Here is a 27,413-nt window from a genome sequence, read left to right on the forward strand (position 1 = left end):
TGGCCTAACCAAAATAGAGAATAAAAGCCTCTCTATGGCCAGGGCGTGACACACGGGCGTATCTTCAAATTTTGGTGTGTTTGATAGCAAGCCTTTAAAATCAACCATATGGTTTTTACAGATACTGTCATAACCAGAAACTATCGCATTTCACAGATTAACCACGGTCAAAAGGAGTGAATGATCAGAGAAGATTTGGATTGAATACCTACTGAAGTATACTGGTGGAAATCTATGGAATTATTGAATGTGTATTGTCTAATTGTAATTCGTTATGTGTATTCCTTCCATTGAATAACCAATGCATCAGAAGATATTTGCAAATCAGATTGGTTTCTGTTTACTGTTAGGATCATGGGCAAATGTGGAATACGTGTGGCTGGTGTTGTAATCTGTTAATCTGACTCTTTGGTGATGTCACAATATATACCTATAATTATTTCTGTCTACATTCTGCCTGTTTTACAGCTAGCTTACCAGTGTTACAAAATGAATGGTGTTAGTACTACTGCAGTCACTGATTATCTTAGCAATGGCTTCCCCTTTGAATCATCTGTATTGAGTTCACAGAGAAAGACACTAAATGAGATCATCTCAATTGCAGTGTTAAATTCTTACGACAGCCCCAATTTATCTAATTTCACCACAGCAGTGTGGTGCATTAGCTCTGTTCTGCTATGTTACAATGACGACTGTACACATGCACGATAATCTCATTCATTGCAATGGATTGCTCTGCAGAAAATGTATGTCATTAGTAGCCTACCAAACCGATACTCAGCACTCTATTGTCCCTCTAATCACTCTGACATCAATGCAAATGTCATCGAAAATCAAATCAAACACTTTATGAGAGCCCCATCTTGTGCAACTTTTCTATAGGCTACAGGCCCATGAAAACAGTGATGGCCTCTATTAAAAAGAGGAAGATCCCATCAGCATTCTAGGCCTACTAAATGTATTTCTCAACTTTCCTAATATTTAGCTAATCTTAAGCACATTGCTTATCTTTTACAACAGGAGTATAGCCTACCTGGCTGGAATGAAAATGAACCACAGGAAAAGCGTCCTCCATTCACCATTTAAGTGCAGAGATGACATGTTTCTTCCCCTGTTTCGAGACAGGTGCATGATAATGGTTCATTCTAAATCTAAATGAATTCCACACATATATTATTTAGTATACTGTATGTAAAGACAAAATTCAATCAAGAATAGTCTGATGGGTGACAATATTAGCCCATCACTTGTGAAGGACATATTATCACCTGTGAATGATGCCCAGCTTAAGGCAAGAAACAGCGCCTTTTTTTGTGACTTTTTCAAATCATAGTTCCACACCTCTGTAGTCTAGCCCATAGGTCTATATGTTTTGATAAGGTTTGTAATCACAACTAAAGTGGCCAAATAAATTCTTAAAATTAAGCACATTAATCCGCTTTACAAGGTGTGTAGAGCCTAACTGGCATACATACTGTATGCAGCGCGTGACTTTCAACTTGGGTTAAGAACATTTTCACCATAAAAATGCCTTCATAATAAAAGCATTATATGCATAATCCCATTTGTTGTCACTTTTGATACTGGTGTTTTCTTGCATTGCTGTGCTTATAATGTGAAGAAATAGCCTAATAAGAAAGAAACGTCCCTTTTTCAGGACCATGTCTTTCAAAAATAATTAGTAAAAATCAGAATAACTTTACAGATCTACATTGTAAAGGGTTTAGACACTGTTTCTCATGCTTGTTCAATAAACCATAAACAATTAATAAACATGCACATGTGGAACAGTCGTTAAGACACTAACAGTTTACAGATGGTAGGCAATTAAGGTCACAGTTATGAAAACTTAGGACACTAAAGAGGCCTTTCTACTGACTCTGAAAAACACAAAAAGAAAGCTGGCCAGGGTCCCTGCTCATCTGTGTGAACGTGCCTAAGGCATGCTGCAAGGAGGCATGAGGACTGCAGATGTGGCCAGGGCAATAAATTGCAATGTCCGTACTGTGAGACGCCTAAGACAGCGCTACAGGGGACGGGATGGACAGCTGATCATCCTCCCAGCGGCAGACCACGTGTAACAACACCTGCACATGATCGGTACATCCGAACATCACACCTGCGGGACAGGTACAGGATGGCAACAACAACTGCCCGAGTTACACCAGGAACACACAATCCCATCATCAGTGCTCAGACTGTCCGCAATATGCTGAGAGAGGCTGGACTGAGGGCTTGTAGGCCTGTTGTAAGGCAGGTCCACACCAGTCATCACCAGCAACAACGTCACCTATGGGCACAAACCCACCGTTGCTAGACCAGACAGGACTGGCATGAAGTGCTCTTCACTGATGGCGAGCGGTTTTGTCTCACCAGGAGTAATGGTCGGATTCATGTTTTTCCCCGAAGGAATGAGTGTTACACCGAGGCCTGTACTCTGGAGCGGGATCGATTTGGAGGTGGAGGGTCCGTCATGGTCTGGGGCGGTGTGTCACAGCATCATCGGACTGAGCTTGTTGTCATTGCAGGCAATCTCAACGCTGTGCATTACAGGGAAGACATCCTCCTCCCTCATGTGATACCATTCCTGCAGGCTCATCCTGACATGATCCTCCAGCATGACAATGCCACCAGCCATACTGCTCGTTCTGTGTGTGATTTCCTGCAAGACAGGAATGTCAGTATTCTGCCATGGCCAGCCCAGATCTCAATCCCATTGAGCACGCCTGGGACCTGTTGGATCGGAGGGTGAGGGCTAGGGCCATTCCCACCAGAATTGTCTGGGTACTTGCAGGTGCCTTGGTGGAAGAGTGGGGTAACATCTCACTGCAAGAACTGGCAAATCTGGTGCAGCCCATGAGGAGGAGATGCACTGCAGTACTTAATGCAGCTGGTGGCCACACCAGATACCGATTGTTACTTTATATTTTGACCTCCCCTTTGTTCAGGGACATTTCTGTTTTCACATGTCTGTGGAACTTGTTCAGTTTATGTCTCAGTTGTTGAGTCTTGTTATGTTCACACAAATATTTACACATGTTAATTTTGCTGAAAATAAACACAATTGACAGTGAGAGGACGTTTCTATTTTGCTGAATTTTGTTTATCAACATTTTCAGCTAAACATTCTGAACTTTTGCATCAAGCGTATTGCGGGAAACGTTTTTTTTATGCTAGTGGTTGTATTCATTTGGAATATTTATTTATAGGTCAACTTTTGTACTATGGGGGATAGTAGATTGACATAAGCTAGTGATTTTGCTGTTCATTACGCCTACTCCTCTTGTTGGCTCACTAAAAGTAAATGTGGACAGTAATTCCAATATGTTCAATATGCACCTCAGAATTGAATAAGGACCCGCACTGTTGCTTCCCTGATGTGTATGTCTTCACTTGTAGTCTGTGACAAAGACACGATGACGTGAGGGAGAGCCATGTGAGTGAGATGAGAGGTGCTTCGGAGCAGGCAGCACTCAGGGAGAAGGGCTGCAAAAGGCATGGATTTGTTTAGGTTGTTTTATGGCCACACAAAGGGAATGCCGCCGGGAAATTCAAGGCGTTATCAAATGCTTCTCAAATTATGAATGAGAGACTGACGAAGTGTGTGCAGCCTGCGCAAAAAGAAAGCAGAGCTCATGCCTTCAAGCAACTTTTTTCAAATCATCATTAGTCGCATCTTGCAGCCTTACAATGTATTAAAAATCAAAACGTATAGCCCAGCTAGTGTAGCCCACAGCCATATGGCATAGCCAGATCAGGACCTAACATAAGGACAACTTAGAGTATGTTATTCTGTTCTTCTGAAATAGACTACATTTTCTTCAAATCTTTTATTTTTGTCTAAAATAAATAATAGGTTTATTGTGAAGGTGTAGGCTATATTACATGGATATATTAGACTTTTTGAAATGTAGATATTCCAAAGGTCTGCATCAGTGGCTTGTAGTGGATGTCAGGAGATGCTAAATGGTGTTTTATGTTAATTAACTGTCAATTACCTTGAGACCAAAAGTTATTTGGTTTGACAATCACCGGCTGACAAAATGTTGTCCATAGCCACAGCCCTACTAATGACATGCACTGTGTTTAGGTGTGTTTGAAATTCACCCCCACACACAAATGCATTATTGCTTTTTTGACGGTTAAGGTTTTCTACCCATGCCGAAAACATCTTGCCATAGTACTTAAAACAGGGATGGGTACCTTTGATGGGGGTGGGCGCCACAAAAAAATCTGAAACTCATCATGGGGGGCCGCAGTGGCTCGTGGGTCTGTGTTCCCAAATCCATACCCACACATATAGTCAGCGCTCAAGTTTTGGGGGCTATAAGCAAAATTCTAAGTTTTAGAGTTAATTCCCTGGAATTCTACACATTTTCAGTTTACAGCGAATTTCCTGCCATTTCCTACCATTCTACACATTTTGCCATAGGATGGAGAGAACTATTTGCAGTTTTTAATGTGACACCTGACTGAGAGTGACTAGCAAAATCAATGGGGCCCCCCCGGTCGGTAATTCAACCATGATTACTACAAGTTGAGATAGATGGTCGCAAGACTAACTTACAATTTAAACAATGTTAGTTGACATGGGCAAATTGAGAGACTGTCAGTGACTGACATAAGAAGAGAAAAACTGCTGATGCACAACCAAATTTCAAAATTGCACCTTGTGTATTCTACTATTCTAACTCTCAACAGTAAGTTGAAACCCTGACGGAGTTCTGGAATAAGGCCTGCAGTTGAACGGACATGAAGAGTCAGATACTCGCGGCATATGAATGACAGGGTCGTCCACCCTAGTGGGAACATTTAGGAGTCATTATTCCATCATTATCATCCTTGCCAGTGCCTCTGAAGACCTCTGAATGTTAGAGAGAGGCTTGTCTGTCATGCGACTGAAATATTTGTATAGCCTTTATTCCAGGAGAAAATGAACACAGCATCTTCTTTTTACACTGACCCTTACAGAAAAAACACATCATTTCACATGTGGGAAATCGTGTTTTTGGAACACTTCCAAATGAAATGTTATTTGTCACCTGTGCCGAACACAACCTTACAGCCAAATGCTTACTTACTAACCCTTAACCAACAATGCAATTTTAAGAAAAATAAGTGTTAAGAAATTATTTACTAAATCAAATCAAATGTATTTATATAGCCCTTCTTACATCAGCCGATATCTCAAAGTGCTGTACAGAAACCCAGCCTAAAACCCCAAACAGCAAGCAATGCAGGTGTAGAAGCACGGTGGCTAGGAAAAACTCCCTAGAAAGGCCAAAACCTAGGAAGAAACCTAGAGAAGAACCAGGCTATGAGGGGTGGCCAGTCCTCTTCTGGCTGTGCAGGGTGGAGATTATAACAGAACATGGCCAAGATGTTGAAATGTTCATAAATGACCAGCAGGGTCAAATAATAATAATCACAGTAGTTGTCGAGGGTGCAACAAGTCAGCACCTCAGGAGTAAATGTCAGTTGGCTTTTCATAGCCGATCATTAAGAGTATCTCTACCGCCCCTGCTGTCTCTAGAGAGTTGAAAACAGCAGGTCTGGGACAGATAGCACGTCCGGTTAACAGGTCAGGGTTCCATAGCCGCAGGCAGAACAGTTACTAAAATAAACTGAAGTAAAATAATAACTAATAATTAAAGAGCAACAATAAAGGAACAGTAACAAGGTTATATACAGGGGGTACCGGTACAGAGCCAATGTGCAGGGGGCACAGGTTAGTCAATGTAAAAACAAATGAACCTTTATTTAACTAGGCAAGGCAGTTAAGAACAAATTCTTATTTTCAGGAACAGTGTGTTAACTGCCTGTTGAGGGGCAGAACAACAGATTTGTACCTTGTCAGCTCAGGGATTTGAACTTGCAACCTTCTGGTTACTGGTCCAACGCTCTAACCACTAGACTACCCTGCCACCTCAATTAAGGTAATATGTACAGTACATCTAGGTAAAGTGACTATGCATAGATAATAAAAAGAGAGTAGCAGCAGTGTAAAAAGGGGGTGGGGGGGTCAATTTAAAAAGTCTGGGTAGCCATTTGATAAGCTGTTCAGAAGTTTTATGGCTGGGGGTAGAAGTTGTTAAGAAGCCTTTTGGACCTAGACTTGGCTCTTGCTGTGCGGTAGCAGAGGGAACAATCTATGACTAGGCTGGAGTCTTTGGTAATTTTTAGGGCTTTCCTCTGACACTGCCTGGTATATAGGTCCTGGGTGGCAGAAACCTTGGCCCTAGTGATGTACTGGGCCATACACACTACCCTCTGTAGTGCCTTGCGGTCAGAGGCCGAGCAGTTGCCATACCAGGTTGTGATGCAACCAGTCAGGATGCTCTCGCAGGTGCAGCTGTATAACTTTTTTTTGGACCATGATAGTTCTTTGGTAATGTGGACACCAAGGAACTTGAAACTCTCAACCTGCTCCACTACAGCCCCGTCGATGAGAATGGGGATGTGCTCGGCCCTCCTTTTCCTGTAGTCCACGATCATTGTCTTGATCATGTTGAGGGAGAGGTTGTTATCCTGGTACCACACTGCCAGGTCTCTGACCTCCTCCCTATAGGTCTCATCATTGTCGGTGATCAGGCCTACCACTGTTTTGTCATCGGAAAACTTAATGATGGTGTTGGAGTCGTGCTTGGCCATGCATTTATGGGTGAACAGGAGGCACAGTAGGGGACTGAGCACGCACCGTTGAGGGGCCCCGTGTTGAGGATCAGCGTGACAGATGTGTTGTTACCATTACCACCTTGGGGTGACCCATCAGGAAGTCCAGGATCCAGTTGCAGAGGGAGGTGTTTAGTCTCAGCGTCCTTAGCTTAGTGATATTTTGAGGGCGCTATGGAGTTGAACGCTGAGCTGAAGTCAATGAATAGCATTCTCACGTAGGTGTTCCTTTTGTCCAGGTGGGAAAGGGAAGTGTGGAGTGCAATAGAGATTGCATCATCTGTGGATCTGTTGGTGAGGTATGCAAATTGGGGTGGGTCAATCAAAACTAATTGTATTTGTCACATGTGCCGAATATACCATGAAATGCTTAATTCCAAGCCCTTAACCAACAAGGCAGTTCAAGAAATAGAGTTAAGAAAATGTTTACTAAATAAACTATTGAGTCAATGTGCGGGGGTACACTTTAGTCGAGGTAATTTGTACATGTAGGTAGGGGTATAGTGATTATTGTCTACAGCTGCTCAATAGGTGCCCTTCTGTGCGATGCATTAGAAACCCTCTCTGGTCTTTGTGGTTGAATCTGTTTTTGAAATTCACTGCTTGACTGAGGTATCTTACACATAATTGTATGTGTGGGGTACAGAGATAAAGTAGTCATTTAAAAATGATATTAAACATGATTATTGTACACAGAGTCCATGCATGTGACAAATACAATTTGATTTTATATTCTAATAATTAAGAAAAGTAATATTGACTTAAATGTTTTGTACTTTCTGTGCTGTAATTTCAACCACTGACTTCCTCTACTAAACTGTCCAACTGAACTTGTGGTTGCCAAGCCAGTGGAGAGTACAAAGGGACTTTGAGCTGCTGAGGGTTCAGGTCATGGGTGATTCATTCGAATGTGAAGGTGCCTCTGGGAAAATAGGTCCCTCAATCCCCTAAATGCCTCCAAGTAGCTTGTTTGGTAGTCAAGTCCATCTTTCCCTCTCTCATCAATTTCTCTGTTTCCCCCATTTCCTTCTCTCACCCTCCTGCTGTTTTTGGTCCTGTCATTTCAAGAATTCCCATTTATATCTCCCCGATTGTCTCTCTCTCTCCTCACTCTCTCTTTCTCTCTCTCTTCCTCCTCTATTTTCAACCCCTCATCATGCTCTTTAGTTGCCCCAGTGCTCCTGATTTACAATGGCTTAATGTAGTCCTGTGCTGGGAGTCGGCAGATAAATGTCCCATTTGTCACATTAATAGTCCCTCCACGCCAGCATCCTAGTATGACTCCATCCACAGTCGCCCCCTTCCTCATCCTATGCCCCCCCCATCCTTGTGTGCTGCTTGGCGGATCAGAGCAACATTGCTATAGCTGATCTTCCTGATTTCTGATGCATTTCTTGTCCAGCTATAGTTTCTTTCTCCCTTTTGTCATGCGTAACCACACTCCGTGCTCTATAGTCATTTGTCATTGTTTAACCTTCTGTATTGTTCTAGGTGGCTGGTCTTTGTGCATTGTAATGCTTTTGTTTTGGATTTCACGTCATTATGAGCATGCGAGTCTCTCTAAGCATTTCAAAGAGATTACACTTAATTGGGTGATTTTTAACAAAGAGTGGGCACACATTTAATTACTGTTGCATTTAATTAGCGCTTTGTTTGTGCTCAGATAAAGGATAAAAAGAGGCCTGTTGACTATATGACAAATGTTGACTTGAATTCCAAATGTGGTGATCATGTTTCTCGTGTTCAAATAAGATTAGTAGTAGAGGATTATATTTGGTATGTATAGATTGTAACTCTACACAGATACGGCTCTACCAATAGCCACAAATAAAGCTCCTCATTTCTCTAGTCTGGAATTTGCTGCAGAAGTTTTAGATTGCACAGAATATTTTCTGGTTATACTAGACTCTAAAATCTGCCTGCAAGGGAGAGGACCTGTTTAGTTGACCGGACAGCTATTTATACATTTTATGGGGGCAGAGAGCAGTACTTTTACTCATGAAATGATCAGGTGCACTGACTATACTCATTGATGCAAGACAAGTATTCATTAACCCAAGACCTGGTTGACTGAACGTTTCCTGCCTTATTAAGACTGAATGAGAGTCCCCTGTTAATTAGACTTATACTGTAAGTGTCTCCTTTGAGTTTATGTGTGTAGGTGAGTGTGAGATTGTGTGAAGTTTGGAAGATCTACAGCTCCTACACTGTAACCAAACTTCTTCAACTTATGACGGTACACTTTATTTTATATTTTAACAAAGACATCCACTTGTGTACATGGCAGCCACTAGCTTTAAAGCACTGGTAAATGTACATTTTATATGTTTTAATGCCTCCAAGCTCATTTACAACCCTTACAACTAGCACAATACTTCATAACACTTCATAACCAGACACTCCCTGACAGATGTGCAACATTCATAAAATATTTACTACTACTTATAATGGGCAGCTTATCAGGGTAAATTTGAAGGAATAGATGTTAAGACTCTGTATAAATATTTTACTCTACTCTCAGTAATTCGTCCCAACAGACAACTTGAACTTTTTTTTAAAGATCTTATTGAGATTTTTTCCAAAGCACACACACATAAACAAACAGCAGGAGGAAGTGGTGGCTGGACCAACTATGTCAGAAACTACAAGTATTACAAAAATGGATTTGTATGTTAATCTGGGTGACACAGATTTCAGGGATGACATGTTTCTGTGGGGGTGGGGAGGGGTGAGGGGGTGCAAAAGGGAAAGAGGGATTTATTACTTAACTTGCTGTAGTACTTGTGCATTTTTTGGGTGATATTAAAGGGATGTTTTGTTTACTTTTCTACAGGCCCTACCTGCCCTTTCACCCATCCTCTTCCTGTTGTTCCAATGCCCATGGCTGTATGTGCCCTCAGTTCCTTCCCTGCCCATATCCTGCCTTGCCCTACTGGGTCCTACCCTAACAATGTCCTGCACTGCTGAGCCCTATCCTTTAACTGCGGCCCCTCCACCTCACATAATTTCTGAAGCCATAAGTCCCTTCTAAATTCCCTTCTCCAGCAATTTGATCTTCAGGGGGCATTTTATTATCTCCATCTTTATCTTTGTTATTTCTACAAACAGAACGCACTACTTTCATTTGACTAGTACTGGTTCCACGTGCTCTAATGTTGTCTAATTGGATTGTCTGAAGTTTGTCTCATCATGTCCCTCTCATCCTTGTCCCTCTTTAGCCTGTGAGCTGATGAACCAGGGCATACTGGCACTGGTAACATCTACAGGCTGTGCATCCGCCAACGCCCTCCAGTCCTTGACCGACGCCATGCACATACCCCACCTGTTTATTCAGAGAAACGGCCAGGGCACGCCTCGCACCGCCTGCCACCTCAACCCAAGTCCTGACGGGGAGAGCTACACCCTGGCCGCCCGCCCGCCTGTACGCCTCAACGACGTCATGCTCACCCTGGTCACTGAGCTGCGTTGGCAGAAGTTCATCATCTTCTATGATGCTGACTATGGTGAGTGGGGGAAAGAGGTGGGGTATAGGGTGAGTGGGTAAAGGGGTGGGGTATAGGGTGAGTGGGGGAAAGGGGTGGAGTATAGAGTGAGTGGGGGAAAGGGGTGGTGTATAGGGTGAGTGGGGGAAAGGGGTGGTGTATAGGGTGAGTGGGGGAAAGGGGTGGGGTATAGGGTGAGTGTGGGAAAGGGGTGGTGTATAGAGTGAGTGGGGGAAAGGGGTGGAGTATAGGGTGAGTGGGGGAAAGGGGTAGGGTATAGGGTGAGTGGGGGAGAGGGGTAGGGTATAGGGTGAGTGGGGGAAAGGGGTGGGGTATAGGGTGAGTGGGGGAAAGGGGTGGTGTATAGGGTGAGTGGGGGAAAGGGGTGGAGTATAGGGTGAGTGGGGGAAAGGGGTAGGGTATAGGGTGAGTGGGGGAGAGGGGTAGGGTACAGGGTGAGTGGGGGAGAGGGGGAAAGGGGTAGGGTAAGGGGGTGAGTGGGGGAAAGGGGTGGTGTATAGGGTGAGTGGTGGAAAGGGGTGGTGTATAGGGTGAGTGGGGGAAAGGGTTAGGGTATAGGGTGAGTGTGGAAAGGGGTGGGATATAGGGTGAGTGGGGGAAAAGGTTAGGGAAAAGGTTAGGGTATAGGGGGAGTGTGGAAAGGGGTGGGGTATAGGGTGAGTGGGGGAAAGGGGTAGGGTATAGGGTGAGTGGGGGAAAGGGTTAGGGTATACGGTGAGTGGGGGAAAGGGATGGGGTATAGGGTGAGTGGGGGAAAGGGGTGGGGTATAGGGTGAGTGGGGAAAGGGGTGGAGTATAGGGTGAGTGGGGGAAAGGGGTGGTGTATAGGGTGAGTGGGGGAAAGGGGTGGGGTATAGGGTGAGTGGGGGAAAGGGGTGGAGTATAGGGTGAGTGGGGGAAAGGGGTGGGGTATAGGGTGAGTGGGGGAAAGGGGTGGAGTATAGGGTGAGTGGGGGAAAGGGGTGGTGTATAGGGTGAGTGGGGGAAAGGGGTGGTGTATAGGGTGAGTGGGGGAAAGGGGTGGTGTATAGGGTGAGTGGGGGAAAGGGGTGGGGTATAGGGTGAGTGGGGGAAAGGGGTGGTGTATAGGGTGAGTGGGGGAAAGGGGTGGGGTATAGGGTGAGTGGGGGAAAGGGGTGGAGTATAGGGTGAGTGGGGGAAAGGGGTGGGGTATAGGGTGAGTGGGGAAAAGGGGTGGAGTATAGGGTGAGTGGGGGAAAGGGGTAGGGTATAGGGTGAGTGGGGGAGAGGGGTAGGGTATAGGGTGAGTGGGGGAAAGGGGTGGAGTACAGGGTGAGTGGGGGAGAGGGGGAAAGGGGTGGTGTATAGGGTGAGTGGTGGAAAGGGGTGGTGTATAGGGTGAGTGGGGGAAAGGGTTAGGGTATAGGGTGAGTGTGGAAAGGGGTGGGGTATAGGGTGAGTGGGGGAAAAGGGTAGGGAAAAGGTTAGGGTATAGGGTGAGTGTGGAAAGGGGTGGGGTATACGGTGAGTGTGGAAAGGGGTGGGGTATAGGGTGAGTGGGGGAAAGGGGTGGTGTATAGGGTGAGTGGGGGAAAGGGGTGGGGTATAGGGTGAGTGGGGGAAAGGGGTGGAGTATAGGGTGAGTGGGGGAAAGGGTTGGTGTATAGGGTGCATGGGGGAAAGGGGTGGGGTATAGGGTGAGTGGGGGAAAGGGTTAGGGTATAGGGTGAGTATGGAAAGGGGTGGGGTATAGGGTGAGTGTGGGAAAGGGGTGGGGTATAGGGTGAGTGGGGGAAAGGGGTGGGGTATAGGGTGAGTGGGGGAAAGGGGTGGTGTATAGGGTGAGTGGGGGAAAGGGGTGGAGTATAGGGTGAGTGGGGGAAAGGGGTGGTGTATAGGGTGAGTGGGGAAAGGGGTGGTGTATAGGGTGAGTGGGGGAAAGGGGGGAGTATAGGGTGAGTGGGGAAAGGGGTGGTGTATAGGGTGAGTGGGGGAAAGGGGTGGGGTATAGGGTGAGTGAGTGGGGAAAGGGGGTGGGGGAGGGGTGGTGTATAGGGTGAGTGGGGGGAAAGGGGTGGTGTATAGGGTGAGTGGGGGAAAGGGGTGGGGGGGGTATAGGGTGGGGGAAAGGGGTGGAGTAGGGGGTGGGGAAAGGGGTGGTGTATAGGGTGAGTGGGGGAAAGGGGTGGGGTATAGGGTGAGTGGGGGAAAGGGGTGGTGTATAGGGTGAGTGGGGGAAAGGGGTGGTGTATAGGGTGAGTGGGGGAAAGGGGTGGTGTATAGGGTGAGTGGGGGAAAGGGGTGGTGGGGGGTATAGGGTGAGTGGGGGAAAGGGGTGGGTGTATAGGGTGAGTGGGGAAAGGGGTGGTGTATAGGGTGAGTGGGGGAAAGGGGTGGGGTATAGGGTGAAGGGGTGGGGAAGGGGGTGGGGGAAAGGGGTGGTGTATAGGGTGAGTGGGGGAAAGGGGTGGGGTATAGGGTGAGTGGGGGAAAGGGGTGGAGTATAGGGTGTGTGGGGGAAAGGGGTGGAGTACAGGGTGAGTGGGGGAGAGGGGGAAAGGGGTACGGTAAGGGGGTGAGTGGGGGAAAGGGGGAAAGGGGTGGAATATAGGGTGAGTGGGGGAAAGGGGTGGAATATAGGGTGAGTGGGGGAAAGGGGTAGGGTAAGGGGGTGAGTTGGGGAAAGGGGGAAAGGGGTGGAATATAGGGTGAGTGGGGGAAAGGGGTGGAGTATAGGGTGAGTGGGTGTGAGAGGTGGGATATAGGGTGAGTGGGTGTGAGAGGTGGGGTATAGGGTGAGTGGGTGTGAGAGGTGGGGTATAGGGTGAGTGGGTGTGAGAGGTGGGGTATAGGGTGAGTGGGGGAGATGGGTGGGGTATAGGGTGAGTGGGTGTGAGAGGTGGGGTATAGGGTGAGTGGGGGAGAGGGGTGGGGTATAGGGTGAGTGGGTGTGAGAGGTGGGGTATAGGGTGAGTGGGGGAGATGGGTGGGGTATAGGGTGAGTGGGTGTGAGAGGTGGGGTATAGGGTGAGTGGGTGTGAGAGGTGGGGTATAGGGTGAGTGGGGGAGAGGGGTGGGGTATAGGGTGAGTGGGTGTGAGAGGTGGGGTATAGGGTGAGTGGGGGAGAGGGGTTGGGTATAGGGTGAGTGGGTGTGAGAGGTGGGGTATAGGGTGAGTGGGGGAGATGGGTGGGGTATAGGGTGAGTGGGTGTGAGAGGTGGGGTATAGGGTGAGTGGGAGAGAGGGGTGGGTTATAGGGTGAGTGGGTGTGAGAGGTGGGGTATAGGGTGAGTGGGTGTGAGAGGTGGGGTATAGGGTGAGTGGGAGAGAGGGGTGGGTTATAGGGTGAGTGGGTGTGAGAGGTGGGGTATAGGGTGAGTGGGTGTGAGAGGTGGGGTATAGGGTGAGTGGGGGAGAGGGGTGGGGTATAGGGTGAGTGGGTGTGAGAGGTGGGGTATAGGGTGAGTGGGGGAGAGGGGTTGGGTATAGGGTGAGTGGGTGTGAGAGGTGGGGTATAGGGTGCGTGGGTGTGAGAGGTGGGGTATAGGGTGAGTGGGGGGAGAGGGGTTGGGTATAGGGTGAGTGGGTGTGAGAGGTGGGGTATAGGGTGAGTGGGTGTGAGAGGTGGGGTATAGGGTGAGTGGGGGAGAGGGGTTGGGTATAGGGTGAGTGGGTGTGAGAGGTGGGGTATAGGGTGCGTGGGTGTGAGAGGTGGGGTATAGGGTGAGTAGAGGGTTATGTGACCATTACAGTTTTTATTTTTTGTATGTGTGAACCTTCTAAAAACCAGTTCTCCAATGGGGAAGGCCAGTACAATATTAAGGATGAGGATGATGATGATGATGACCATAACCGCAGTAGCCAACTAGCAGTAATCAAAAGGATATGTTTTCTTCCCTTAATATGATATTGTTGTTTTGGACAATGCACAAAGCTGATAAATATTTGAAGGAAGAGTATATAACAATATTTACTGCTACTTATAATGGACAGTTTATCATGGTACATTTGAAGCCATAGATGTTAAGACTGTAATTCATCCCAACAGACATCTTTAACTTTTTTTTAAAAGATCTTACTGAGATTTTCTTCAAAGCACACACACATAAACAAACAGCAGGAGGAAGTGGTGGCTGGACCAACTATGTCAGAAACTACAAGTATTACAAAAGTTGATTTGTATGTGGAGGGCCAGTACGATATTAATGATGAAGATGATGATGATAACCGTGGCAGCCAACTAGCAGTAATCAATAGGAGACATTCTTTTCTCCCTTAAACTATATTGTTCTTTTGGACAATGCACAAAGCTGATAAATGTTTAAAGGGATAGTGCGACATTATTTACACTGAACAAAAATAAAAACGCAACATGCAACAATTTCAAAGATTTTACTGAGTTACAGTTCATATAAGGAAATCAGTCAATTTAAATTAATTCAATTAATCTATGGATTTCACATGACTGGGAATACAGATATGCATCTTATGGTAGGGACATGGATCAGAAAACCAGTCAGTATCTGGTGTGACTACCATTTACCTCATCCAGTGCGACACATCTCCTTCACATATTCAGCTAGCGGGATATACGCTGCACTGGCAAGATAGAACAGCACACTCCGGTAAGACGAGGGGGGCGGTCTGTGCATATTTGTAAACGACGACTGGTGCACGAAATCTATGGAGGTCTCTAGATTTTGCTTGCTTAAAGTAGAGTATATTGTGATAAATTGCAGGCAACACTACTTGCCTAGAGAGTTTTCAGCTCTAGTTTTCGTGGCTGTTTATTTAAAACCACAGACAGATGCTGGCACTAAGACCGTACTCAGTCAGCTGTATAAGGAAATAAGCAAACAGGAAAACACTCACCCAGAGGTGGTGCTCCTAGTGGTCGGAGACGTTAATGCAGGGAAAATTAAATCAGTTCTACCAAATTACTATCAACATGTTAAATGTGCAACCAGAGGGAAAGGAATTCTAGATAACATGTTCTCCACAAACAGGGACCATAGTCCCTATGCCCGAGAACACAAAGGCAACCTGCCTAAATGACTACAGACCAATAGCACTCACGTCCGTAGCTATGAAGTGATTTAAAAGGTTGGTCGTGGCTCACATCAACACCATAATCACAGAAACACTAGACACACTCCAATTTGCAATCCGCCCAAACAGATCCACAGATGATGCTGTCGATCTCTAATCTCTATTGCACTCCACACTTCCCTTTCCCACCTGGACAAAAGGAACACATATGTGAGAATGCTATTCATTGACTACAGCTCAGCGTTCAACACCATAGTACCCTCAAAGTTCATCACTAAGCTAAGGATCCTGGGACTAAATACCTCCCTCTGCAATTGGATCCTGGACTTCTTGACGGGCCGCCCCCAGGTGGTGAGGGTAGGTAGCAACACATCTGCCACGCTAATCCTCAACACTGGAGCTCCCCAGGGGTGCGTGTTCAGTCCCCTCCTGTACTCCCTGTTCACCCATGACCAGGCACGACTCCAACACCATCCTTAAGTTTGCAGACAACACAACAGTGGTTGGCCTGATCACCGACAATTAATGACAAGACAGCCTATAGGGAGAAAGGTCAGAGACCTGGCCGGGTGGTGCCAGAATAACAACCTATCCCTCAACGTAGCCAAGACTAAGGAGATGATTGTGGACTACAGGAAAAGGAGGACCAAGCACGCCCCCATTCTCATCGACGGGGCTGTAGTGGAGCAGGTTGAGAGATTCAAGTTCCTTAGTGTTCACATCAACAGAAAACTAGAATGGTCCAAACACACCAAGACAGTCGTGAAGAGGGCACGACAAAGCCTATTCCCCCTCAGGAAACTAAAAATATTTGCCATGGATCCTGAGATCCTCAAAAGGTTCTACAGCTGCAACATTGAGAGCATCTGGTTACATCACTGCCTGGTACGGCAATTGCTCGGCTTCCGACCGCAAGGCGCTACAGAGGGAAGTACGTATGGCCCAGTACATCACTGGGGCTAAGCTGCCTGCCATCCAGGACCTCTACACCAGACAGAGAAAGTGTCAGAGAAAGGCCCTAAAAATTTTCAAAGACCCCAGCCACCCCAGTCATGGACTGTTCTCTCTACTACCGCATGGCAAGCGGTACCAGAGTGCCAAGTCTAGGACAAAAGGCTTCTCAACAGTTTTTACCCCCAAGCCATAAGACTCCTGAACAGGTAATCTAATGGCTACCCGGACCCCTCTTTTTACCCTGCTGCTACTCTCTGTTTATCATATATTCATAGTCACTTTAACTATACATTCATGTACATACGACCAACCAGTGCTCCCATACATTGGCTAACCGGCTATCTGCATTTTGTCCTGCCACCCACCACCCACCAACCCCTCTTTTACGCTACTGCTACTCTCTGTTCATCATATATGCCTTCATATATAGTCACTTTAACCATATCTACATGTACATACTACCTCAATCAGCCTGATTAACCGGTGTCTGTATGTAGCCTCGCCACATTTATAGCCTCGCTACTGTATATAGCCTGTCTTTTTACTGTTGTTTTATTTCTTTACTTATCTATTGTTCACCTAATACCTTTATTGCAATATTGGTTAGAGCCTGTAAGTAAGTATTTCACTGTAAGGTCTACAGCTGTTGTATTCAGCGCTCGTGACAAATAATCTTTGATTTGATTTGATTTGATCAGACTGTTGATTGTGGCCCGTGGGGTGTTGTCTCACTCCTCTTGAATGGCTGTGCCAAGTTGCTGGATATTGGTGGGAACTGGAACAAGCTGTCGTACACAACCATCAAGAGCATCTCAAACATGCTCAATTGGTGATATGTCTGGTGAGTATGCAGCCATGAGAGAACTGGCACATTTTCAGCTTCGAGGAATTGTGTACAGATCCTTGCGACATGGAGCTGTGCATTATTATGCTGAAACGAGGTGATTGCACAACAATGGGCCTCAGGATCTCTTCACGCTATCACTGTGTATTCAAATTGCCATCGATACAATTCAATTGTGTTTGTTGTCCGTAGATTATGCCTGCCCATACCATAACCCAACCGCCACCATGGCGCACCCAGCAAACTGCTTGTCATACGACGCCATACACACTGTATGCCTTATACATCTGCCCGGTACAGTTGAAAATGTGAAGAGCACACTTCTCAAGCATGCCAGTGGCCATCGAAGGGGAGCATTTGCCCACTGAAGTGGGTTTCCACGCCAAATTGCAGTATGGTCAAGACCCTGGTGAGGACAACGAGCACGCAGCTGAGCTTCCCTGAGACGGTTTCCAACAGTTTGTGCAGAAATGTTTCAGTTGTGCAAACCCACAGTTTTATCAGCTGCCCGGGTGGTTGGTCTCAGATGATCCTGCAGGTGAAGGATCCGAATGTGGAGGTCCTGGGCTGGAGTGGTTACACATGATCTGCAGTTGTGAGGTCGGTTCGACGTACTGCTAAATTCTCCAAAACAATGTTGGAGGCGGTTTATGGCAACAGCTCTTGTGGACATTCCTGCAGTCATTATCCCAATTTTACGCTCTCTCAAAACTTGAGACATCTGTGGCATTGTGTTGTGTGACAAAACTGCACATTTACAAGTGGCCTTTTATTGTCCCCAGCACAAGGTGCACCTGTACAATGATCATGCTGTTTAATCAGCTTTGTGACATGCCACATCTGTCAGGTGGATGGATTATCTTGGCAAAAGATAAATGCTCACTAACAGGGATGTAAACACATTTGGGCACTGGGATCTTTTATTTCAACTCATAAAACACGGGACCAACACTTTACATGTGTTGTAAAAGGCTCCCGAGTGGTGCAGCAGTCTAAGGCACTGCATATCAGTGCTAGAGGCATCACTACAGACCCTGGTTTGATCCCAGGCTGTGTCACAACCCACCATGATTGAGAGTCCCATAGGGTGATGCACAATTGTCTGGGTTAAGGCAGGGTTTGGCTGGGGTAGGCCATCATTGTAAAATAAGAATTTGTTCTTAACTGACTTGCCTAGTCAAATAAAACATGTTGTGTTTATATTTTTGTTCAGTGTCCTTACCCAGGGTCAGGTTAATTCACGGATACCATTTGTATGTCTCTGTGTGCATTTTGAAAGAAGTTGAAGGTAGTTTCTGGAGCCATTGATTCCAATTGCACTCATTAGTATGTTCTGTTTACAGTGAACTGAACTGCCAGGATGAAAATATTTTTGAGCTCAGAATTTCTGCTCCAATGCCTTTAATTACAGTTTCATTATTAAGTTGTTTTAGGTGCTACCGAAGCATCGTTTAAATATAACTCCCTGTCAACATCTGTAAATCATTCCAATGAAATCACTTCATAAACGATCATCACTACAGGCTCTCATGGTGTTATCAGCATAATATCAATAGTACATCTCCTCATATCACAGTATAGGTAAATAATATATCAGGGACCTCCATAACGAGTTATGGAGATCAGTGTTTAGTGATTCATAACATTTTCAAAGCCAAATACTGACTCGCAGAGGGGATCAACGTTTCCAGCATCACATTCATGTTGATTGCCCAAACGTTGTGGTAAATCCTTGGTCATGTTAATATTAAAGGTGTAATCTGTCATTTTATTTATGCTTTTATGCACTGCACGCTGATTGGGTTAGATGGAATGTACGTTTTTCATGTGTGCATTTGTTAGTTGAAACCTATCCTAGGCAGCCGATAGTGGGCTAAACATGGTGTGCAACATCCTAAGTTGTCAGAAAAATGAAAAATAGTGGTATGAAATTGTGTTTAATAAAAACAGTACACTTACTGTATCTTTCCAGTTGTTTTTTTTAACTTCCTGCCATTAAAGCTAGTTAAGGAGGGAAATGATGCCTTTGCAGCCTGAATGGAGGATTCTTTATGTACAAGCCGGTCCACAAAGAGTACGAGTGTATTACTAACTGGGCACATAAATCCCTGATGATAGTGCAGATCTAGCGCCCACTATCGGCTGCCTAGGCTAGTTGAAACCTTGATGGCTTGTGCATTTCATCCTATGGCCACAGGGAAAAGAGCAATAACAGATTGCACTCTTGACACTGTACCTGGACAAGCTCATCTTCATTAGCTGCATGATGACATTATGACATCAGAGCGCATTTCTGTTTTCTCATATCCTTATTTCCATTTTCATAAATCTCATCTATAACTCCCTTTAGGCTAGACCTTTTTTGACCCACTTTTAGAACACGGCAAGCATTAGAATGAGCAATGAATCGCTGAGGGCACTAACTGTTGTACAGAAGTTGTACACACATGCATAGCTGTTTGACACTAGACTGCTACCTGTGGTAGGGATACCTTATCATGGACTCATGCTTCACACACTTTCAGTAGACACTTTTCATACAGATGATTGTGTATTCGTTTTCCTGTTATAACTCAACTTGAGAGGTAGTCATGGCATTTTGGCTGAATAAGATGCATATAATCAGGGATAAGAGTACACAAGAAGTATGACTAGCCAACATGTTAATTCTGAGTTTAACCAGGCCCCATTAGTGTTAAATAATGAATAAGGAGACCTGTTTTTATGAGGCAGTCTACTTAGCTAATTATGCTCATTAAGATCAGCAACCCTGACATCCATATTCCTTGAGTTACACTCTTTAACTCAATTAAAAAATGTAGTATCTAATTAGAACAGGTATTTCAGAGCAGTGTAAATACTGTCAGTGCCGACCCATTATTTACCAAAAACTTAATGCAAAGACAAATATGTCACATGAGGCTGTGTTCAGTAGTTTCAAAGTTTTAGTCAGGGAACAGAGATGTTGAATTTAAATTATTAATTGAGCTGGTGATGAATGATTAGTGCATGCAAGTTAGCTCACTGAAGTAAATGGGTGATTGATTTAGCCAATTTAAGTTGAATGAAGACTGAAATACCCTTGGGCTTTGTCGATTTCAGTGCAGTACACTTGTTATTTGCTGGGAGATTTGGTCTAAAGCAGGTATTCCCAAACTGGAGAGGCTACAATGCAATGACGTCGGGGGTACGCCAAACACAAAAGGTGATTAAAATAAATAAATAAATAAATGTATCCATTTATATTTTCCAACGGGGCTATGCATTTGGGTGAACATAACAACACAATGTCAAATAGCCTAGTCAAATAATTAACATCCAATCACATTAACCATTACTCTCTCGCAGGAATTCCACTAGCGGTCTGTATGTAGCCAAACGTAGCTGCTGCTCATGTTGGTATCTGTAATGATGGCGCAAAAGCCATGACAGGGAGACCTAGTGGAGTGGTAACACGCGTGCAAACAGTTGCACCCGACGCCCCTTGGGTACACTGCTGCAGCATCCACCGAGAGGCTCTTGTGGCCAAGGGAATGCCTGACCGCTTGAAAGAAGTTTTGGACACTACAGTGAAAATTGTAATTTTGGCCCCTGAACTCTCCTGTATTTTCTGCATTTTGCAGTGATATGTGCAGCGACCATGTAAGGCTTTTACAACATGCAGAAGTGCGCTGGTTATCAAGGGACAAAGTATTGACACGTTTTTTTTAATTGAGAGACAAGCTTAAGGTTTTCTTTACTGACCATAATTTTCACTTGTCTGACCGCTTGCATGATGATGAGTTTCTCACACGACTGGCCTATAAGGGTGATGTTTTTTCTCGCCTGAATGATCTGAATCTAGGATTACAGGGACTCTCCTCAACTATTTTCAATATGCGGGACAAACTTGAGGCTATGAATAAGAAGTTGGAGCTCTTCTCTGTCTGCATTAACAAGGACAAAACATGTCTCTCCATCCTTGTATGATTTTATTGTGTGCAAATGAACTCAAGCTTATGGACAATGTCAAATGTGATATAATGAAGCAGCTGTGTGAGTTGGGTGTGCAATTATGCAGGTACATTCCCAAAACTGATGACACAAACAACTGGATTCGTTATCCCTTTCATGCCCTGCCTCCATTCCAATGACCAATTTCTGAAAAAGAGAGCCTCATAGAAATTGCAACAAGCGGCTCTATAAAAATTTAATTTAATCAGAAGCCACTGTCAGATTTCTGGATTGGGCTGCGCTCAGAGTATCCTGTCTTGGCAAATCGCGCTATCAAGACACTGATGCCCTTTGCAACCATGTACCTATGTGAGAGTGGATTCTCGGCCCTCACTAGCATGAAAACTAAATACAGGCACAGACAGTCGGTGGAAATTATTTAAGACTGAGACTCTCTCCAATACAATCCAACATTGCAGAGTTATGTGCAGCCTTTCAAGCACACCCTTCTCATTAACCTGTGGTGAGGTATTCACCATTTTCAATGAACAAATAAGATTTTATATGTAAGATGGTTCAATAAAGAGAAAAATCATTGATTATTATGATATTATTATTTGTGCCCTGGTCCTATAAGAGCTCTTTGCCACTTCCCACGAGCCGGGTAGTGACAAAAACTCACACTCATTCTTATGAGAGATAGGTATGTGGCAGGGTCTACAGTCAATCACAGACTACAAAAGGAAAACCAGCCCTGTTGAGGACCATGATGTCTTGCTCTCAGACAAACTAAACAACTTCTTTGCTCACTTTGAGGACAATACAGTGCCACTGACGAGGCCCGCTACCAAAACCTGCGGGCTCTCCTTCACTGCAGCCAACATTAGTAAAACATGTAAATATGTTAACCCTCGCAGGGCTGCCGACCCAGACGGCATCCCCAGCCGTGTCCTCAGAGCATGCGCAGACCAGCTGGCTGGTGTGTTTACGGACATATTCAATCAATCCTTATCCCGGTCTGCTGTTTGCACATGCTTCAAGAGGGCCACCATTGTTCCTGTTCCCAAGAAAGTGAGGGAAACTGTGCTAAATGACTATCGCCCTGTAGCACTCACTTCCGTCATCATGAAGTGCTTTGAGAGAGTAGTCAAGGACCATATCACCTCCACCCTACCTGACACCCTAGACCCACTCCAATTTGCTTACCGCCCCAATAGGTCCACAGAAGACGCAATCGCAATCACACTGTACACTGCCCTAACCCATCTGGACAAGAGGAATACCTATGTAAGAATACTGTTCATCGACTACAGCTCAGCATTTAACACCATAGTACCCTCCAAACTCGTCATTAAGCTTGAGACCCTGGGTCTCGATCCCGCACTGTGCAACTGCGTCCTGGACTTCCTGACGAGCCACCCCCAGGTGGTGAGGGTAGGTAACAACATCTCCACCCCGCTGATCCTCAACACCTCAGGAGGCTGAAGAAATTTGACTTGTCATCAAAAACACTCACAAACTTTTACAGGTAACCCATCTGGACAAGAGGAATACCTATGTAAGAATAATGTTCATCGACTACAGCTCAGCATTTAACACCATAGTACCCTCCAAACTCGTCATTAAGCTTGAGACCCTGGGTCTCGATCCCGCACTGTGCAACTGTGTCCTGGACTTCCTGACGAGCCACCCCCAGGTGGTGAGGGTAGGTAACAACATCTCCACCCCGCTGATCCTCAACACCTCAGGAGGCTGAAGAAATTTGACTTGTCATCAAAAACACTCACAAACTTTTACAGGTGCACAATCGAGAGTATCACCGCCTGGTACGGCAACTGCTCCGCTCACAACCATAAGGCTCTATAGAGGGTAGTGAGGTCTACACAACGCATCACCGGGGGCAAACTACCTGCCCTCCAGGACGTATACACCACCCGATGTCACAGGAAGGCCAAAATGATCATCAAGGACAACAACAACCCAAGCCACTGCCTGTTCACCCCGTTATCATCCAGAAGGCGAGGTCAGTAAAGGTGCATCAAAGTGGGGCCCATAAGCTAGGATATGCATCTATTGGTAGATTTAGATTGAAAACACTCTGAAAGTTTCTAAAACTGTTAAAATCATGTCTGTGAGTATAACATAACTTAGTTGGCAGGCGAAACCCCAAGGGCAAACCATCCAGGGGAAAACAATTTGAGATTCTGTTTTCAATTGGTTTTCTATGGGGAACTAGATTTGAGGCACCTGGTTGCAGTTCCTATGGCTTCCACTAGATGGCAACAGTCTTTAGAAATTGGTTGATGTTTTTCCTTTGAGAAATGAAGAAGTAGCTCTTTCCTTTCTGAGTGTCAAGCCAAGTGTACTTTTTTGTTTGGTGCGCGTGACCTGGAACTCGCTCCACTTTCATTTTATCCGCTATTGAACACAGTATATTCCGTTATCGATTATTTACATTTTAAAATACCTAAAGTTGGATTAGGAAAGTTGTTTGAAATGTTTGGACCAAGTTTACAGGTAATTTATTAGCTACTTTGTAGTCATGTTGGGCGAGTTGGAACCTGTGTATTTTCAGAATCAAATGCGCCAAATAAATTGACATTTTGGGGATATAACAAAGGAATTTATCGAACAAAAGGACCATTTGTGATGTTTCTGGGAAGTATTGGAGTGCCAACAGAAGAAGGTAAGGCATGAATTATATCGTTATTTCTGACTTTCGTGTCGCACCTGCACAGTTGAAATAGGATTTTCATGTGTTTGTATGATGGGGTGCTGTCCTCAGATAATCGCATGGTCTGCTTTCGCCGTTAAGCCTTTTTGAAATCTGACACGGTGGCTGGATTAACAAGAAGAATTTCACGCTCTGCAATTTCACTGGATGTTACGCTAGCGGAACCTATAGCTGTAACAGGATTAAACAGCCATCACTAACATTGAGTGGCTACTGCCAACATACTGACTCATCTCTAGCCACTTTAATAATGAAAAAATGGATGTAATAAATGTATCACTTGCCACTTTAAACAATGCCACTTTATATAATGTTTAATACCCTACATTACTCATCTCATATCTATATACTGTACTCTATACCATCTACTGCAACTTGCCTATGCCGTTCAACCATCGTTCATTCATATATTTTTATGTACATATTCTTATTCATTCCTTTACACTTGTGTGTATAAGGTAGTTGTTGTGAAATTGTTAGGTAAGATTACTTGCTAGATATTACTGCACGGTCGGAACTAGAAGTGCAAGCATTAACATCTGCTAACCATGTGTATGTGACAAATCAAATTTTATTTGATTTGATGTTTAATAAATGTATATTGTGTTTGTGGCAGGCTTACAATTATGGCAAAATTGTATGCAGCTGCAGGTCAAATGTTTGAAGGAGTACTGGACTATAAAAAGTTTGGGAATCTCTTGTTTATTGGATATCACAAGGAATTGTGGTTGACAGTTCTGCTAGTTCCGCAAGTGTGATAGCCACTTTAGAACCGTATCCTGATTGTGTTGACCTGCTTTCTTTACTTGTCACCTACCCTGCCTGAGCATCAGTGGCGGTCAGTTCCGTTCAAGATTAGGGAGGATTATACATTTTTTATGAGCATGGCCTTATTTCTATTACAGCATATTGGATGATGGTCATTCATATCCCATTCACCCAGCTCAATGTAACATCGATAAGTTTGGGCTACTAGATGTGTACACAGTTCACTTTCATAGCAGCCACATACAGCATTATCACTTTGCTCATTGTATAATTCCTTCTCGCATCTGCGCACTCTCCTCCACTCACCTTTTCCCTTCATTGTGGACATCAGTGTACAACACAACAGCTGTCTGTGAAGAGGTGCAAAAATACCATAACAGCTAACCGCTACACATTGTCAGCATATTAACGTTTTAGTCCAAAAACTAGAACGCGTTACTAAACCCACAGTCCAATAGATGCGAACAATCACGCAGTACAGTCTAGATTAAGCAGGTTAGCAATTACACTGGCAGGCCCCGGTGGCAATAAATTAATAAAACCAAAAGCTTACCTTGACTTGGAAGAGTTGCAGTGTTGGATAGCCTTAGCCAGCTAACTAACATAAATAGCATTCATCTCTGTTTGAGTCAGGTTGTTGAGTAGGCTAAATTAGATGTATTAGCTAAGTAAGTGAAAGGTAAATTAAGAAGAAAACATATACAACGAAATCTCTCTCTCTCTTTCTCTCTGCTGCTTCTCCTTCATTTTTGAAGTACATTTAAAAAAAAATTCAACTATTGTTTTTCTCTCTTTGAGTCAACTACTCACCCCACTTTATGCACTGCAGTGCTAGCTAGCTGTAGCTTATGTGTTTAGTACTACATTCATTCTCTGATCCTTTGATTGGATTGAGCATATGTTAGTTCATATTGCAAGAGCTCTGATAGGTTGGAGGACGTTCTCAAGTCGTCTTAATTATTGTGTAAGTCCATGGAAGGGGATGAAAACCATGATCCTCCTTGGTTTTGTATGGAAGTCAATGTACCCAGAGGAGGATGGAAAATTGCTGTCCTCCGGCTAAACCATGGTGCTACCCTAGAAGGTGATGTTGAGGCTTCTATAGACGTTCATTGCAAAACAGTGTATTTGGTGACGTGAATATATTTACTATAGTTTTAACTAAAAATGATATTTGTATTTTTCTGAAATTCACAAAGTTAGATGGTCCTCTGCTTTCTCCTCTGAGGAGCCTCTACTGATGAGCACAGATGGTTGAAAGACCTAGGTTTCCAACACATTTATTTCACCTATCAAGTTACTTCAGATTGCTGCTCACGCTGGAAAGAAGACAAGTGATTTAAGAACATATAATGTTCTCTGAGTGTGATCGTGTCTAAACACCTCTCCACTTCTTCTGCCTCCTGTCTATCTATAGTCTGAGGAGTAAGCAGCAGGCCATTGATGCTCTAGAAGGCCTTTCACAAAAGCAGCAAATCAGCACATTAATACCTGGAGATTATTACTGAGGACAATGAAATATGTGGAGAGGGTTGAGGGAACTATAGCTGTAGCAGAGTGCTTCTATATGGGATGTAGATATAAATATAAGACAGATAACTTATTGTAGCGTTAATATAGTGTATGTGACAGCACTGCTATGTTAACCCTGACAATTACACTCAATGTTTTGACTGCAACCAATGATTTGGAAAGGCACACACCTGTCTATATACGGTTCAAAAGTTGACCGTGCATGTCAAAGCAAAAAACAAGACATAAGGTCGAAGGAATTGTCCATAAAGCTCTGAGACATGATTGTGTCGAGGCACAAATCTGACGAAGGGTACAAAAACATTTCTGCAGCATTGAAGGTCCACAAGAACACAGTGGCCTCCATCATTCTTAATTGGAAGAAGACTCTTCCTAGAACTGGCCGCCCGGCCAAACTGAGGAGAAGGGCCTTGGTCAGGGAGGTGACCAAGAACCCAATGTTCACTCTGACAGAGCTCCAGAGTTCCACTGTGAATATGGGAGAACCTTCCAGGACATCCATCTCTGCAGCACTCCACCAATCAGGCCTTTATGGTAGTGGCCAGACAAAAGCCACTCCTCATTAAAAAGTACATGAGAGTTTGCCAAAATGCAATTAAAGGACTCTCAGACCATGATAAACAAGATTCTCCGGTCTGATGAAACCAAGATTGAACTCTTTGGCCCATCCAACCTGACAGAGCTTGTGAGGATCTGCAAAGAAGAATGGGAGAAACTCCCCAAATACAGGTGTGCCAAGCTTGTATCATCATACCCAAGAAGACTCGAGGATGCAATTTGATTGATTGATGAGGGGGAAAAACAATTTAATCCATTTTAAAATAAGGCTGTAATATAACAAAATGTAGAAAAAGTCAAGGAGTCTGAAACCTTTCCGAATGCACGAAATGTACTTAATTATAGGAATGTTAATGCTTTTAATGACTTTGCCATCACCAGCCGGCTTTCTCCCAGTTACGCAACCCTGTACTTTAGCGGCTGCTGCCTTATATACATAGACTTGGAATAACTTGTCACTTTAATAATGGAACACTAGTAACTTTAATAACACTAGTCACTTTAATGTTTAAATAATGTTTACATACTGCTTTACTCATCTCATATGTATTTACTGTATTCTATTCTCCTGTATTTTAGTCAATGCCACTCCAACATTGCTCAATCTAATATTTATATATTTCTTAATTTCATTCTTTTACTTTTAGATTTGTGTATTGTTGTGAATTGTTTTTAAGATACTACTGCACTGTTTGAGCTATTAACACAAGCATTTCGCTACACCCGCAATAACATCTGCTTAATATGTGTATGTGACCAATACCGTTTGATTTGATGCAATGCAATGGTGGAACTAACAGTGATGTAAGTTGTGTTTGTGCAGAACTGATACCGATTTGTCTGTATATATTTCCTCAAAGCAAACTTGTCTTCTGTATTTGCAATGATGTTCTGTCAAAAAAA

The 27,413-nt window shown here is 44.4% G+C and overlaps 1 protein-coding gene across 1 annotated transcript in view; it reads left to right on the plus strand.

Annotated features, from left to right (window-relative positions):
* The window catches only part of LOC118369764 (glutamate receptor ionotropic, delta-1-like), a 353,361-nt gene that overhangs the window by 202,931 nt on the left and 123,017 nt on the right, over positions 1-27,413 (plus strand). Inside the window, exon 3 of the mRNA XM_035754436.1 lies at positions 9,891-10,175. Coding sequence (XP_035610329.1) covers positions 9,891-10,175 — 285 coding nt within the window. The remainder of the gene's footprint in view (positions 1-9,890; positions 10,176-27,413) is intronic.

Source organism: Oncorhynchus keta, chromosome 36 (assembly GCF_023373465.1).
Source record: "Oncorhynchus keta strain PuntledgeMale-10-30-2019 chromosome 36, Oket_V2, whole genome shotgun sequence".
Classification (NCBI taxonomy): Eukaryota; Metazoa; Chordata; class Actinopteri; order Salmoniformes; family Salmonidae; genus Oncorhynchus; species Oncorhynchus keta.